General features: G+C 31.6%; 1 protein-coding gene across 1 annotated transcript; it reads left to right on the plus strand.

Annotated features, from left to right (window-relative positions):
* The first annotated feature begins 810 nt into the window (after positions 1-810).
* Positions 811-10667, plus strand: LOC107187106. Its single transcript, XM_015575114.1, has 3 exons — positions 811-954; positions 7983-8216; positions 10203-10667. The coding sequence occupies exons 1-3, from the start codon at positions 894-896 to the stop codon at positions 10433-10435; spliced, it is 528 nt and encodes a 175-aa protein (XP_015430600.1). The 5' UTR covers positions 811-893; the 3' UTR covers positions 10436-10667.
* Positions 10668-16841: the final 6174 nt, after the last annotated feature.

The raw sequence follows: 16841 nt of genomic DNA on the forward strand, positions 1-16841 counted from the left end.
CTTTCTAAAACTTTCTATGTAATTATCCTGTCGCCTATTCTAATATTAAATATTTAAGACATACGCTGATCTCAAAAACAAGAGGCAATCAAGAACAAATAATGGCATATCTAGTATCAGGAGTACTAAATTGCTCAAAATCAAATGTTAAATCCTTGGTAACAGATTGATTGCCCCCTTGTATAATTAATAGTGGGGGCCATAGGCTTAATTTCTAAATCTAAAAATAACGGGACATCGTTATTCAAAACGACATCAGAATCTACGAGGTCAACAATGCTAACATTCCCAACGGTACTAAAAAATTCGATGCACGTTCAAACCACGAGAATCGAATCACCTCGTAATAAAAACCATGCAACTTTGATCCCTCCCACCAATCACACCATGGACACAATTACAAAATTTAATTCCTCCTCGAAACTCAGCGTCATTCCGTTTCTCTCACCGACGCTTTTCCAAACGCAAACATAAACATAAACATAAACACGATATATGTGTATACAGGGGTTGGAAAGAGGGAGGGATGGCACTATTGAAATCGAGGTGGCTGTGAATGCGCGTCAGGTTGATCCACGCCCAACGATCCAGCAGAGATTCACAGAAGCGGGCGGAAATCTACGCGCGCGGTGTGCGAATATTCGAGCCGTGGCGCGGTTTGCTGGCGTGGAGCGATGCGGGGAGTAGTGGCGAGAAAACTAGGAGAGGAGTGGCGTGGCGAGTGGTGAATCCTGCAATCTCTTACTCGCGATCAGGCTGTCGACTCGACGACAACCCTTCCCGGAGACCAGTGCTTTACCCTCCCGTCACGCATATCGCAGTTTTGCGTGCCATTTTGCCCGAGTTTCTTCAAGAGAAACGTTACCTATCCGCTCGAACAGAGAACTTCCGGCATGCATCGAAGGATCGCAGTGATTATCGTTGGTCTCGTGCTCGTCTCGGTGGTTCGTTCAGGTGAATATCCTCTTTTTTTTTTACACTTTTCAAAAGTATTGGTGAAGCACACTGGTGAACACGCGCGAAAAAAAGTTTCTGTTAGAGTGGACGGGGGTTCAGGGTTCGTTTGGCCGTCAGTGGTATAGGCGCGTATGCAGCCAGACATGCGGATTTTGATTTAACTCGCTAACTGCATTTGTATACAACAGTAAACGTCCACTTTATCACTTTAGTGACAACATTTGGAACATTTCTTGCCGATCGGCAATACGAGATTTCCTTAAATGACATCCAAACATTAGAAAAGAGTGTTAATGTGACTACTAGTTCATTGTTTATGTGAAGAAGTATTTTTAAAAATGTATTAAATAATGCTAAAATGACGATGGGGTTTTGATTTTCTGAAAACAAATTTTTGTTCAAGAATACCAATAAACGAATTATTACAGTAAATTTATAGATTATCTGTACGTTAAATGTGGCACAAATAGTGGATACTAAATTGATTTTGCATTATGTAGGGTGTACGCACCCATGAATGAACACTTAAGAGATTTTATAGCTATTAACACTAGAACTACTAAAGCAGTCAAAATAAGTGGTTAGTACCTACACTTTTATAACGATGATTAAGATGTTAGAACACTCTATTTTCTGAGATTTTTTTACAATTTTTATGGCAACATGAATGTGAAGAAGATAGTTAATTTTTAAATTTGAATATTTCCAAAAGTTTGGCATGCTTATCTATCTGGTAGAAGTAGATATACGTTTATTGTCGAAAGATCCAGTGTTAAAAACGAATTTTAAATAATAATAATATTAATAAATATTTGGCACATGAAAATTAGATTTTTCAATATTTGTACCTTTTTTTATAGCGTATAGATTTCAACTTGTAAAATTGGAAAAATGAAGTTAATTAAATTAAAAAGAAAAAATACAGGGTACACCAGTGAACAAATAATAGATAGTAAATGAACATTTCTAACTAGTGGCGGAAAAATTGTTTGAGTATCAAACAAGGTATTGAAGAAAATCAATATTTTTAATCGTTTGCTTATTTTAATAATTTAATTTACTCCTTTTTGTATATAATACTCATTCACTGATACGTTTCCATTTACCGGTGCATCCACCCTACTCGATTAATTTCTATTTTTTATATTTGATAGATAAGACACTATAGGAGAAATGCTTGAGATCGCCTGGATTGAGGCCATCTGTCTCGGTTTACAGTTGTGCAGAAATTAAGTCTTTTACGATCTGATCTTTAACCCTTTGACTGTAACTGTTAAAGAATCAGATTACGATAGTGGTGTATCGTTGTATTTACCTGATGTATTTTTATGCAACTTTGCAAGCGTCAGTGCGTTCTTACGTATTTACTTCATGGCACAATACGTTATCATTAATTCGTAAACAAAATGTTTAAAGTAAAGGAAATTTATTTTTTAACAGGATTATTGTTTTTACTGATTACCTTTGTTATTACTGACTGTAACATTATTATAAATCTTACAAAAATTTTGATTTTTTTTTAAGTTTGCGGGTTTGTAAGTATGTAGATCTCAATAGAAATGTCAAGCAGTTGTTTGAGCTACTTTTTGGTTTTTCAGGGTGAAACAGCCTTTAAAGGTATGTTCTCTTATTTTCCTATACATGTATCTTGAAGATTATAGTAGATACGAAAAACTTGTTAGTTGATTACTAAAACTGTGCAATGAAATTGTTAAAAATTTCTTGTTTAAACAAAGAAACATCAAATCTTCTTGTCAGATCACATTTTTATAGAATATAAGAAGTCATTAAATTTTCACTCTAATAATTCTCTTATCTCTAGTACAGTTTTCAAAATATACAGGGTAAGACAAAAACGTACATTAACCCTTGAGGGGTGTTTCACCCTGAAGAACTAGAAACTAGTAAAAAAATTAAATTGCCTGATACTTCCATCGAGATTCCTTAAAAACCAGCAATGTTTCTAAAAAATCAGAATTTTGAGTTACCGAAGTTTCTTTGCAAGTGTAGAATAACTAAGACTTCTTTCAAAAATATATTAAAAAATACATACTAACCACATAATAATTTTTACTTCTTTTTGCTGTAGTTCTATTGATTAGTGTTTAAACCATGCACAAAAGTTTCACGTTCCATCTAGGAAAATCTATGTACACATCAATGTCCATGTTTCTCAATGTAACGATCACCATATTTTGCGGTGACCCACTTGACATTGAAGATAAATATTTATACGGGCTCTAAGATGTTTTATAATGAGCTACGACTATGATTTTTAATGAGCTATGACTCGTTAAAAACGTTATTTTAGATCTACTTGTTTCATCATTAGAGAAATATCTATGTGTAGGATAGAAACGTAATTAACAAACTGTTGAAAGAAGGTTCCGTCAAACTGAGTACTATTACATGTATAGTATACTTATGAAAATGAACTATGAACATCTTCATACTTGTTTTTGAAATTATAAGAAGTTTTAGTTAGTCGAATATTATCTTATCAGCGAATGTTTGAAATGTTTGTCATTCATTTCAATACATACTTCAGCATGTCTTTACAAAGATTGTTGCATTTGCTTGAAATCCTCAGGCTTTTATTCTTCAAAGCAATTTCTCTATTAGTTGTCTTAATTCCAGTGCTATGTGAATGTTTACATTATGTATCATTATTATTAAATGAATTACACTTAAAAAATAAACGATTTTTGAATCTAATTTTATTAAACCCTTTTTTATTTTCATAAATACCATATGTTATTAGGAAGTGTTACAGATCTTTTTGAACAATTTGTATAGGGCTAAATATATTACTTTATATTAAAATGAACTATTGTAATAGGATGAATTAAATATAGAAATGGACTAATTTTAAATTAATTGAAGTATGTACACATTGTTGACGTTTATTGTATCTATTATGTTTATTATTTTTGAAACTTTGGTTACTGAAAAGTCTTATATGTAGTTTGCTGACCGTCCGACCTATTCAATGTTCCACTACTTTCGTTAAGTCGAGTATACTCTACATACGTATGTATACATATGTATCTCTAACGTCACAGTTATTTTCTATTTACAACAATTAAAAATGTATATTTATTTATAGATCTTACCAAATTTCTTTTACGTATGGATAAAATAAATCTGTACATATTAATATGTCCACAGAAGCTTTCAAAATTCGTAACAGTTATTGCTATTAATATCTTTATTTAATTACCACTTCTACAAGTTCATATGATCAGATTTCAATTTTGGTTAATTTAAAGATTTTTAAGCATGAATTTTTAGCTCTATTGAAGTTCTAATTGCGAAAGATGTGATATCATTGTTTGAATCTATCCGTGAATACATATAAGTGATTAAGGCGGATCAAAGAAATGGTGAATTGTTAAAAATTAACGCCAATATCCGCGCCTAGCTAGTTAGTCGGTTAACCCAACAATTAACACAGTTTATGACTCTCTTATATTTATATATTTATAATCGGGTCTAAAGCTTATCCAAAAAGTTGCAAGCGTATCCAACACAAAATTCCAATTTTTATAATAATCCTATTTTTGAATTCATAAATTCTAAAATATTATTTAATTCAATGTATTTTACAACATTTGTTATGTTAAATCTGTCAATATTACAAATTACACAATTATTTAAGAATGTAATAGACACATATTTCGATCAAATGTTTGATGAAAAAATTCACACGCAATGTGATAGTATTTGAAATTTGATAACTCTTCGGAATGTTTGGTACATAGAGGGTCGCTTCAAAACAGAAGGATAGTAGGTTAACTGCAGTTTGTTGAACTGCGACTGGCTGAATCTCGGGGGATGCGAGTGGCGTCGCGACGTTTGGCGCCACGACGCTGCGACCCAAATAATGACTACACACACACGGGTTTACGGAAATATCCAACTACCAGCGATCAAAATCGTTGAAACGGAGAGTATTCAAGTAAAACATATTGAAATATTGTTAACCTCTTGAGAAAAGATTATCTAATGACCAAAATATTAGGACATCCACTGTGTATCAATAAAAATGTAATATATCCTAAAAACTATATGTATACACGTACTTTGTAACAAATTTACTGTCTTATATTATTATAAACACAGTATATAACGTATAAACATATATAATGATTTCCCAGAACCTTCTATAATTTAATAATTTCTGTTCACGTTTACTTTGTAGTTGGTATGTGTCCAAATACTTATGAGCGGGAGTGCACTGTATTTGTACGTTTAGATTTTCGTTCATTCAAGTAGGCCTCCAAAAAATATAGTCAACATTATTGTGAATGCTCATTAGGAGCATATTCTCAAGCGAAAAAGATATCCTACCAATAGATTGTCGTTAATATTCATAAACATATTTTAAATAAATATAGCTGAAAAATGAAAATGAAATTATCTTTTCTGGTCTTAATGAATTCGTGATTAATTAATTTTTAATGATTAATAATGATTACATACCTACGTGAGTTTACGGAAATATTCAACTACCAGTAATCGAAATCGTTAGGAAGATGAATATGCAATTTAAACATGTACAATATCCTTCATACACGTGACGTTTAAGCTATACAATTCTGAAAACAATTCCATACCGCAAACATATTCGCGAACTAACTCTATTAAATTCAAATATGAAATACTGACTATAATTTCAAACTGTTTGTTGTAAATACATATAAAGTGTATAAGACATAAAATTGTGCAGGAAATAAGATAGTTATTTATATTCTTGTACGTTAATATTTTGTATATTGTGTTGTGTTAGGTATACATTAACTTTCTGTTATACTTTTTAATATTAAATTATACTAGAGTTGTTTGTATGCTTGAAAATTCTCTGAATATTTTATTAAAATTCTATTATGCTTCTATTTCGATTATGTGATGTTGATTATATTTATAAATTCATTTATTTACATTTTCCGAAGCTATCAATTTTCTATCGAAAGAGTGCCAATGTTTCGTAATAACTTTATTTATTTACATTATTTTCATGTTGGAAATAAAAGTTACGTGAGATTTGTACACCTTTCAGATACATCTTATTTTGGAATAATCATTGTTACGCCATTCCAAATTATGTTAGAGTGATCTCTATTACCATCTACTATTGATTTTTTTACTAATTTTCTTTTAAAAAACATTAACCCACTCAATTTAAAAGTATTGTACTTCAATTCGTTATGAATATATTTTTCTGCTTTAACACAAATTTCTCATTTACTTTTTGATTTTAACAGTTCACAGAAATAATAATACATATCTTTTAACCTTCAAAAAACATTATTCTTAATAAATTTATTACATTCTATTTTTCTTAGAAATTATATGTTAATTAGTGAATGTTTCAATAAGCCCTTTAATGGATCCGTACGAAGGGTATTACTTACAAAAATATTAATGGCACTTCGTCAATTATAATATGTTTTATTATGAAAGAGGCAGTTACAATAGTAGTGGAATAATTTCATGATTTACTGGATTACGTTAAATATAAAACAAATGTGAAAGGATAGCGGAAATGTAATCTCGATTATAAAGATTCTCGGGAAACGACAGCGAACTCCATTGGTTACGTAGAATTATGTGATGGCCGAGAGGGATCTGACGTAGTAAAAGCGTCTACCAGGCGCCAGAGGGAGCAGATTATTTACTTCCTCCAGAAAACAAAGAATCGTTGAATTGAAATGGACTATAATCTGGAAAAATGGCTCCTACTTTTCTCCAAGAAGCCTTTTTTGCGAAGAGTGTTCTACAGACGTTAATTCTATGTTTTTGCTTCCAAGTTGGTTTTATGGTCACGAGGATGTAATCTTTACTGTAGCTGCAATACTTTATGTTCTTTACTTTCTTCTAATATTAGATGGTACAAATCCATATATATTTTTTGAATTTTATATATAATTAAAATTTTTATAATACGTTTAATATATATGTACCAAGAATAAGCGATAAAATATTGTTATATTAAGTGAGTCCAAATGTTTTGATGGGTTTTGCTTTAAAAGAGTAAACTGATAACAATTTTAATTATAATTTAATAATAATTTCATGAATTTCATTAATGATTTTTTTTATAACGTACCCATGCATTTTCAATAGAAATTTTTATTTCAACAAACAATTGTTCGGCATATAATTGTGTTGTATCATAAGATTCTGGGAATGAAAGGTTGAATGAACTTTGGGAGAGATAGCTGAGGTGACTGTTGCAGCGAATTACCTACAATTGTTACTGAATTTGTACAGTTAAAGTATATTAACAAATTGGCAGTTTACCACAGAGTGGAATTTACGCAACAGTTTCTCCAAACAAATCACAAATGTTATTTTATAATGTTTGTAAGGTTTATTTATTGTATTTTCAATTTTCTTCAAAAGTTTAATTTCAATTTTATTTTACACGATAAAACAAACTCATTCAGGTCAACATTTGTTCTACAAAACAATTCACTGCGTTAGATTGACATCGAAACATAGTATATTAACACAATTGTTTATTGTTTCCACAAAATCAGGTCGATTATATCATCTGTTGAGAATCTATCAAAACTTTTGCACTGACACAATTTGTAAGTTGATCGTTATTTATCACTTAAATGCTTCAGTCTTTAGAATTTTTGTTAGTGCTGTGTAAAGCAATAATTAGTTTTCTCGATACCTTAATGTAATTGGAGCTTCGTTTTATAAACTATTACAAACGAAGAAAATCTGAAAAGAATATTCTAAATAAAACAAAATTAACTATTTAAACTATTTCTAATACTATAGATAAATTTTAATAGTGTAGGTGCAAAAGTACGGAAGCAATTTTTCAAATAAATAAAATGTCCCAAAGTTAATTTCTTATAACATCACTTGTAATCAGAATAATTAATACATATTGTTGTATATAGTAAACATAATTAGACACAATATATTATATTAAGAAAGCATGGTTTTTTTGTAGCGGATAATAATATTTCAAAAGATCTTAAAAATGGTTCGCTTTACTTTTACAGATGAAAACTTCAGGTGCTATATGTGTACCTCCCTCACGAATCCAGGATGCGACACCGACCCACAAGCACACAACATCGAACCTGTCAAATGCACTCTAAACAATATGAAAGACTGGGAACGAACCGTCCAACAGCACAGAGTTCTGAGCTCGTTATCGCACATCTTCGACGTTGATCATTCATGGAATCATCAGGCTTACGCACCACTGGCCTGCGCCAAAATGGTACTCAAAGGTCAGTTGCCTATTTAACCTACAGCAAATCAATAATTTTTTATGCGAGTGACAATGAATTCGAATAACAAATTTATTGCATTTAATTGTTATCGCTATTTTTAATTTTATAATGCAAAGTTTTTATTTTCTTTGAAAGAATCTACTCATATGTATGTACATGATATGTAGTGCTTTTGGACACGACTTCCGAAATATGTGTAACTGTATGCGAAAAAGGACGCTCAATTTATTGTATTTGTAGATATAGTCTTTATAATTTTTGGGCGGTAATATTATGTCTCGATTACAGAGGTGTGTTAATTATCAGACTCAATGCACTCTTTCTACTATTTGTAGAACAATGATGATGAAAAAGGTATTGTTACATACTGTAGGTGCAGTGATAAGTGACCTACTATTCATGTTTCGTAAACAGGTGACATCATTTAAATTCGAAACATCTTTCTGCCGTTTTCAACTTTCAAAATTAAGGCGAGTATAGAAGGCCGAGGACCAATATCATTGAAGTGGCATAGGTTTTGTTTCTTCGAAAATAAACATTGAATTTAATAAAGCATAGTGGAATATTGATTGGTACATCTAATAGCTTAGATTTTGGATGCTTGTTTAAGTCACAGATTAAACATGCTAACAAGTAAATATGTAAAACATGTTCCCTTCTCTTTGTTCTTTTCTTCAAAACACAACGGTCTTAACAGTTTTTCTTTAAGTAATAATGTACTATTATTTCAGTCATCTGAGTATTTATGTATTTACGTGCTATTCTCTTTTTATAGTGTATAATCATCACTCTGATGAATTAATTAGAATTTTGTAAAATTTCCACTACATCTTAATGTTTGAATGCCTGAAACACAGACGAATCACATTAAATACTAAATTTACAAAAAAATGTACCATTCGTATAAAGTATTTTTATTATTTTACACATTTTGCGCCGGTTACGTAAAAATACGTTTTCTTGTATAGTTTTATTAGATACTATTATAATGTTTCTTCGAATGTCTTCAGTTGTAATGGGTTAGGCCACTTTTGGAGGTTCGAAAATCATATGTAAGTTTCAGAATTTTGTTGACGAAGTTATGAAATAAATGAAAAAACCGTTTTAAGAGTGTATTCTACATACCTACCTTATGGTGTATACAAAAAATGAGTAACTATTTTTTTTTAAACAAAATGATTTACTTTTACTTTAAAAAAACGAAAATTTTCATTATCTATGTGATATTTATTACAGAAATATGTAGGTACATAGGAATTTGTCACAATTTTGATTTTTGTAAAAATGGTGGACACTTGAAGATAGAATATTAGTTTTAGCCGAAACATTTTTTTTTTTACATTGTCTGTAGCAAAAAATTTTGTCAGTGAACTATAAAATCCTTATGTACATATTTCTATAGTAAATGTCATATAGATAACGAAAATTTTCGATTTTTTGCCCTAAACCCAAATATAAGGGCATTTGTTGCATAAATAATTTTGTTTAAAAAAAATAGTTGTAAAATATTTTAGTACAATTTTTTAAAACAGTTTTTTCATTTATTTCATAATTTTGTCAAAACAATTCTGTAACTTAGATACGATTATCAGGCCTCGAAGGTGGCCTTACTCCGTAAGTTCAACAGCAACATGTCAGTACTGAATAGAGTTGATCCTTTAGTAACTAATTACCTACATACCTGAATACCTACATACCTGAATTGCTTCTAATAGACACATTGTACTCGATTTCATTTAAACTTGTCACATTAGGGTTGTATAATGGTCTTATATTTTAAATCTCATACCAAAGTATCGGATACTGTTTTTGGACTTATAGCAAATTTGTGGAAAGTGCAATTTTAAATCGCAATACAAGAATTTTCGTCGGCTATTTAGCCATAAGGTTTGTTGGTGGTAGACGTGGCGTGAAATGTCTTAGTTTACACACCTACGTATATTGTCGTTCCATTTACAACTATTTCGATTGATATGTTACCAGTGAACAAAACCGAGGTCATTGTGAGAAGCTGTCAGACAGCGAAGACGGAGACCATCGATCCCTGCAAAGCGATACAAGGGAAGTTCAACAACGATCTGTCCAGCCTAGAACACTGCGATCTTTGTATGCAGGATGCTTGCAACAGTTCGATCGGCCTCACGCCCAGAATCCGTGACGTTTTATTATCCGTCCTTGGTACAGTAATTCTTGCCGCCATTTACAACGGCGCGTAACCCTTTACGTGCGAAAGTCTTATTAAATTGATTACAATTGCCGTCGAAGACGCGTTACGATCGATCTCATAGCGCATTCGAAAACTCGAACACATTATACACATTTGTTCATCGATGTTCCATGTTGTTTCATGGCCGCACGACGACCGGAAGAACGAACACTAACAGTTTCTCATTAACCCCTAATTTGAAGAGAAGATCTGATTCTTCCTGTACACCTTACTTCCACAGAACCGAGGAATTTTCCATTAACCTTCATCAGGATAGAATGGAGAAGAGCCTCAGAGGAGGCTCTCAGTACAGAATAGCTGAAATGAATCATTCTAAAATATTTCACTTGTTTTAATTCAGTTTATTTATTTAGTAAAATAGAAAATGAAAATTATCATTATTCATTACATATATATTACTGCTTGTATATATTATTATATTTTTTATTCTACAATGATGAAAAAGTCTCAGAGGCTCTTCTATCCGAATAAAGGTTAAGGAGTTAATCCACATTTGATCGTCTGAAAATCATAGGTACCTGTGTAAATGTTTTTCTTGGAATACAATAAAGTAAGCAGGGAAATTGTTGCAAAGCCTGTAATAGATATTATATGTTCAAATATACAAAAATATTTTTTTCTATACAAAATGGCGGTGTAGGTGCTGCTTCTTCAGAGCATCTTTTCGACTGACTGTCTCGCGGTGACGTCGATCACGGTCGTTAGATTTGGAACTGAAACAAAATACAAGAGTTTTTCATTTTCTCGGTGAAATTCGCTAGTGAAGTATCTACATAGGATTTTTTGATATCTTACACATTTCAAATTTTCTTTTCGTACAAATTGTTTTGTATGCAACTTTTTGGCCAGAATCGATCGTTTTTATTTCAAATGTTCACCATTTTCACAAAACTAACGTACTTCGCTAGCGAATTTCATCTGGAAAATGAAAAATTCTCGTTTTTGATCTAGTTCACACCTAGGTACCGTGATCGACGCCACTGCGGAGATCACAATTTTTTTTGTATGAAAAAATATTTTCGTACATTTCACAAAATATATGTATATTACAGGCTTTGTAACTCATATCTAGTTTACTTTATCGTATTTCTAGAAAAAGTTTACAAAGGTACCTAAGATTTTCAGGTCAGGATGGGCTAACCCTTTAAAGTCTCTATCTGTTATCGAATAAGTTTCAATTTGTCACATTAAATCGCAACGAAAGATCATTCAGTTCTTGGGAAATATTTTCAAAATGACCTCGTTCGGAGTTCGTGTCGCAATAAATCGATTTTTCTTCGTTGAAATTTCGTTCGAGTCCAGGACCATTTGTAACTCGCTTCCTCGACGCCACGAAACGGAGCACGCGAAAACAGTTACTGTACGAACGGAAGCGTGACTTTCTACTCAATTTGCTTCGAGACGACGTTTTCTGATTTTCGAGCGTCGAAACGATCGCGTACGTGTCACGATGTGCTCGCGAGCACGCGTGTGTAATATTCTACGATAAAAGTGTTTGAATATACAGTTGTATTTATTGAAATTGCGTACCGCGATCAATGGGGTATTTATCGAGGCTCGACGTTGCAAGCATCAAGTAATTAAATACAATTATATACGTATCGCGTGTGCATTGTACAGACGGACGGGGCTTGTAAATTATTGTGAAACTTCGGCCTCTGGTGTCTGTAAAACGAAACTATGCTATCGAGCTTCTCAATGACAAATAAAAATACTGCACCAAGATTATAATGGGTAATAAAATGTATATTGAATGATTGTGTAATCGTTTTATTGAATCAGCAGGTTACAGATAAAGAATAATTTATAAAATTCTATTAATTCCCTATCATCTGTTAAAAGGAATAAACGTTTTCAAATTCAAACTGCTAAATATGAAAAAAAAAAAAAATACAAATTTTCTGAAGGTAAAAAGAGAATATTATAGTATATGTTTTCATGCTATGATTTTATTTAATTCGCGAATAAGAATTTGGGTTTAATTTCTCTTTTCGAAAGAGTTTCTTAATGTTTGTTTATGCATTTTAATACCAAAATATTTACAGTAACTGCTTTACTACATTATCCTATTGTTCACGTAGACCATTAAGACAATGAACACTAACACTGTAAACGTGTATAAATGAAAGGTCAGGTCCATATTTTCTACTTACTCAACATCTCTGCAGATTTCTCACTTTTATTACCGATGATAAGATAAGGGAGGTAACGAAGAGATTCCAGGCGTAGATCTTGAAGTGGAATCACCATGGCCAGACAGTTAATTTTAACGACGTTGATACTTATAATAACCTTCGGTAAGTAAACGTTAAGATCATTACTGAATAGACGCCACTAATTACGCGGTTTTATATAGGTTGGTTTCTTTTAAAATGAAATTCGATTTAATTTGCGACGTTGTTGGATTATTGTTAACAACAGGTCCATTACATTCGTCGGAGTTTTATGTGTTTTAACTAAAATACTTTAATATAGCTATTCTTATATAACTTTTTAATTTATTTCAGAAAATTAAATCCAAATAAAATCGAAATTAGAAACTTTTTCTCTAATTATTTGCAATTAACAAACGTATCGTTTAATTGTCCAGTTGAATAGTTCCAGTTTTGCATATGAATAATATGGCACATATGCATTAAACTGTGCTATAAAGTGAGATTGTCATAGTGAAAGACAGTGTTAATGAGAAAAGTACCTCCGACTCGGTCCATACGATAACTATGTCGAGACCGAAGAAAAGGAGGAAACGGCTTGTTAAATGAACAGTTTCTGACAAAATGGCTACTAAATATCGTTCGTGTAATGTAATTTTCCAACAATAGGTTAAGTAGATTGATATTATTATCACTTTATTGTGAATGCAGACAGTAACAGGGATAGTCATCAGAAATTTCAAATCGAACGTGGGAATTTTCATCAATTACATACAATTAAATGTGTAAAATTCACATTGCAGTTTTCCTTTAGTTACAATATTTTTGTGTTTCGAGAATAATTATCATATCATAAAATTATTATCAAAGTAACGTATAACAGTATCGTTTCTTATACTTAAAAACAGAACAGATCTAAATGCTAAATAATATTCCTCTAATTTATTAGTTATTATGGTGGGGGAGATCAAATGATTTAAAAAATAGCCTCTTATGAAAGAGTATATTTAATTAGTAATAAGTATACATAATTATCAAAAATGTTTAGTTTGACCATCATTATTCACTTGTTGAAAATTTCAAGTTTTTGCGAATTTACCCATGTATTTGTTGCAACATCTGTAGTAACATTTTTACTCGCTGCTAAAAATGTAATCTCACAGTCCTTTTTATTTTCGAATGATTTCGTGTAAACCGATTTCTTTTCACAGCACCCCAAAAATAAAAGTCGCAAAAAGGGTCTCATGATTTGAGCACCGTTTTCACGTCCTCTTTGTGGCCACATGTACTGTCATAACGAATATCTATCTAACGAACATTTTCTATTCTATTCGACTTTGTATCCTACTACCTTCCTTAAACCACTGAAAAGTTGTACGCTTTTCCAGAACATGAAAACGCACACATGAGAATTTTTCTTGCATTTTCATTTTTGTGACCGTTCATGATTACTTATTGATCCTTTCAAGATTCTCTTAATTAACGTCGTTATCGGTTGAAATTTTATTAACGAGGCATTCAAAACACATAGAGGATAGATTCGACATTGGAAGAAAAAATTACAAGTAGAAGAATTTTATTTATATTATTGGACCCAAACAAAAACACCCTTAATTTTTAAGAGATACCATAAAACTCAGCTAGTATAAGCGAACATGCTGTATAATATGCAAGCCTTCCGGTTATTGATGAGTATACTCGTCATGAAGAAATGACCATTGACATATGCTATACTTGTTATGCGAAAAAATAAAATATCTTTTCTATAAAAACTGACATTTTAGTAAAAATTGAAAAGTATATTTCTTTTATTCGAATAAAGAAATCAAATGGCTATACATTTCCAAAACAAAATTCCACCGTTAATGGTTTAAGCTATCGGTGATCAACGAAGTGAGAAAAAAGTGTCACAAGTTCTGACGAGTTAAATTAGTTATAAATTAGTTAAAGTGGATATAAACTCTTTATATCAATTATGAATTAACAGCAGTGTAAATAATTTAATATTTCGAAATAATACGGCTTAACACGTTAAACGTCACAGTTTTTCCGCTTGGGGCAGTATCATAATAACATATATTTGTTTATGTCTTTATTATTAACAATATAAGTATTTAGACATTGACTTGAACACTCATAGCTTTCATTATTATTCTACTACTAATTATATTTGTAAAATGTTAAACGTGCCTGTTTGGAAATTCAATGTTTTTTTGTGCAACTTAACCCCGTAACGCGGGCACTCGAGTCAACTCGATTAAAATAATCTCAAGAAAGTCACGATTGTATAAGAGAAAAATTATTATTTTAGTATTTGCATAATTTAACCTAATTTGTAATCAGTTTTTAAACTTTTCGTAAGCCTGAATGTCGTGATTATTCACGTCCACACCCATCGATAGATACATATAAGCGTCGGGAAAGCGCCTTTTCAAAAGTTTGCTTTATTTACGACTGCTATTATTTCAACAATCCGTTCCATTCGTTGCGGTACAACTGATACGGTAAAATTTTTGTTTCGTTCTTTGTTGTCCTTAGAACCATTGTGGTTGTTGTCTCTACATTTTACATCTACAATGTAAAAAAATAAAATCATTGTTTTCGATTAAATAGTTTATTTTTTGCCCTGATATGTGTAAGTATTGTAAACAAAAAGATTCAAATAAAGACTTCAATGAATAAAAAAACGATTTTTTATGGACGATTTTTTTCAAGGAAAGCACGCGCTAAGAGATTAACAGGGTCGAACATCGGTGACCACCAAACAGTGAACGTGTTGATATCAGCGAGTCACTTCACCTTGTATATTATACAATTTGTCAGACACATTTTACATAGTCACAATCAGACTTAGGCATTTCTGAAATAATATTATTTGAAATATTATCTCAAATAACATGCTATTTTACTTCATAATTATTTCCATGCCTGTGATCACGTCTGAAATAATATTATTTGAAATATTATCTCAAATAATATGCTATTTTATTTCATAATTATTTCCATGCCTGTGATCACGTCTCAAATAACATTAGTTAAAATATTATTTCAAATAACATGTTATTTTATTTTCTAATCATTTGAAATAATTCGTAGAAATAATTGTGAAATTGTTCTTTGAAATTATATCGGGTGACTACATAGGTCTGAGTTTAGTTTATTGCTTTTTTTCTGAAGAGTAACATCCTTCTTCTATCTCCCACACCAGTGGAACGATTATTTTCTTTCGCGATAATATTAAATGGACTCAAGCAATAATCTTTCACGAATAAGTTTTTTGAAGAGCGGGTTCCGTTTAATCCATTTGCATCATTAGCGTTTATATACGCGCAATTTTCCTGGCCATTATCACCAAGACATATACCTACTAACGCGCGGTCGCAGTATGAGATAGATGTAATAAAAAAAAGTTGATCATAAGGGCATATTTTTCATGCTTCCATATGATACAAATGAGTTAAAGCAAATTGCTGTAAAGATACCTTAAAATAAAATTTGACATACAAAAATAACAAAATAATTCATTAGTTGAAGTTGCTATTATTTCAAATGAATCAATAATATTTTTATTTTCAAATAACAGTACTGCAAATAAAGTTCCGAAATAAGTTATTTTAAATAGTTATTTCTTATTTTCATTTCAAATAAAATTTGCCCAGATCTGGTCATAATCAACGATGAGAAATCTTCTAGGTTAATTAATATTGTTTTACAGAGTACGGGAGAGGCGAAGAACTATGGTGTTACAACTGCAACACCGATTTAAGATTTGATCACACGACCGAGTGCAACGATCCGTACGTTCCAACGCCATACTTCGACTTAGTTCCTTGTCCCCAAAACAACTCTCATCATTGCCTCAAAAGCGTCATTACGTGTACGTATATGTACCATATAAGTATAGTTATGAGTAGATTAGTCCTCTGCGTGCGCTGACCTTTATTACGTGCACGCACCGCGCGCGCACGGATACGTGCTCGCTAATGTCGATTACGTTACGCATATTACATTACTGCACTAATAACCTTGGAACGAGATACATTAACTTGCAAAGAAAATTCATTGTCAAACCTTTGCAGAATTTTCAGGAAGCGTTTCTGTTTTTGCAAAATCATGTATAAAAGTAATTGCGAGACTTCTGTGTTTTCCCACGAGAGGTCAAAAATAATTCTGCATCCTTAGGAATGTTAAGTATCGAATAATTTTGCTTTTCAGAATAAATCAAGACGTACACAGTCGATC

The sequence above is a fragment of the Dufourea novaeangliae genome, unplaced genomic scaffold, assembly GCF_001272555.1.
Source record: "Dufourea novaeangliae isolate 0120121106 unplaced genomic scaffold, ASM127255v1 scaffold106, whole genome shotgun sequence".
NCBI lineage: Eukaryota > Metazoa > Arthropoda > Insecta > Hymenoptera > Halictidae > Dufourea > Dufourea novaeangliae.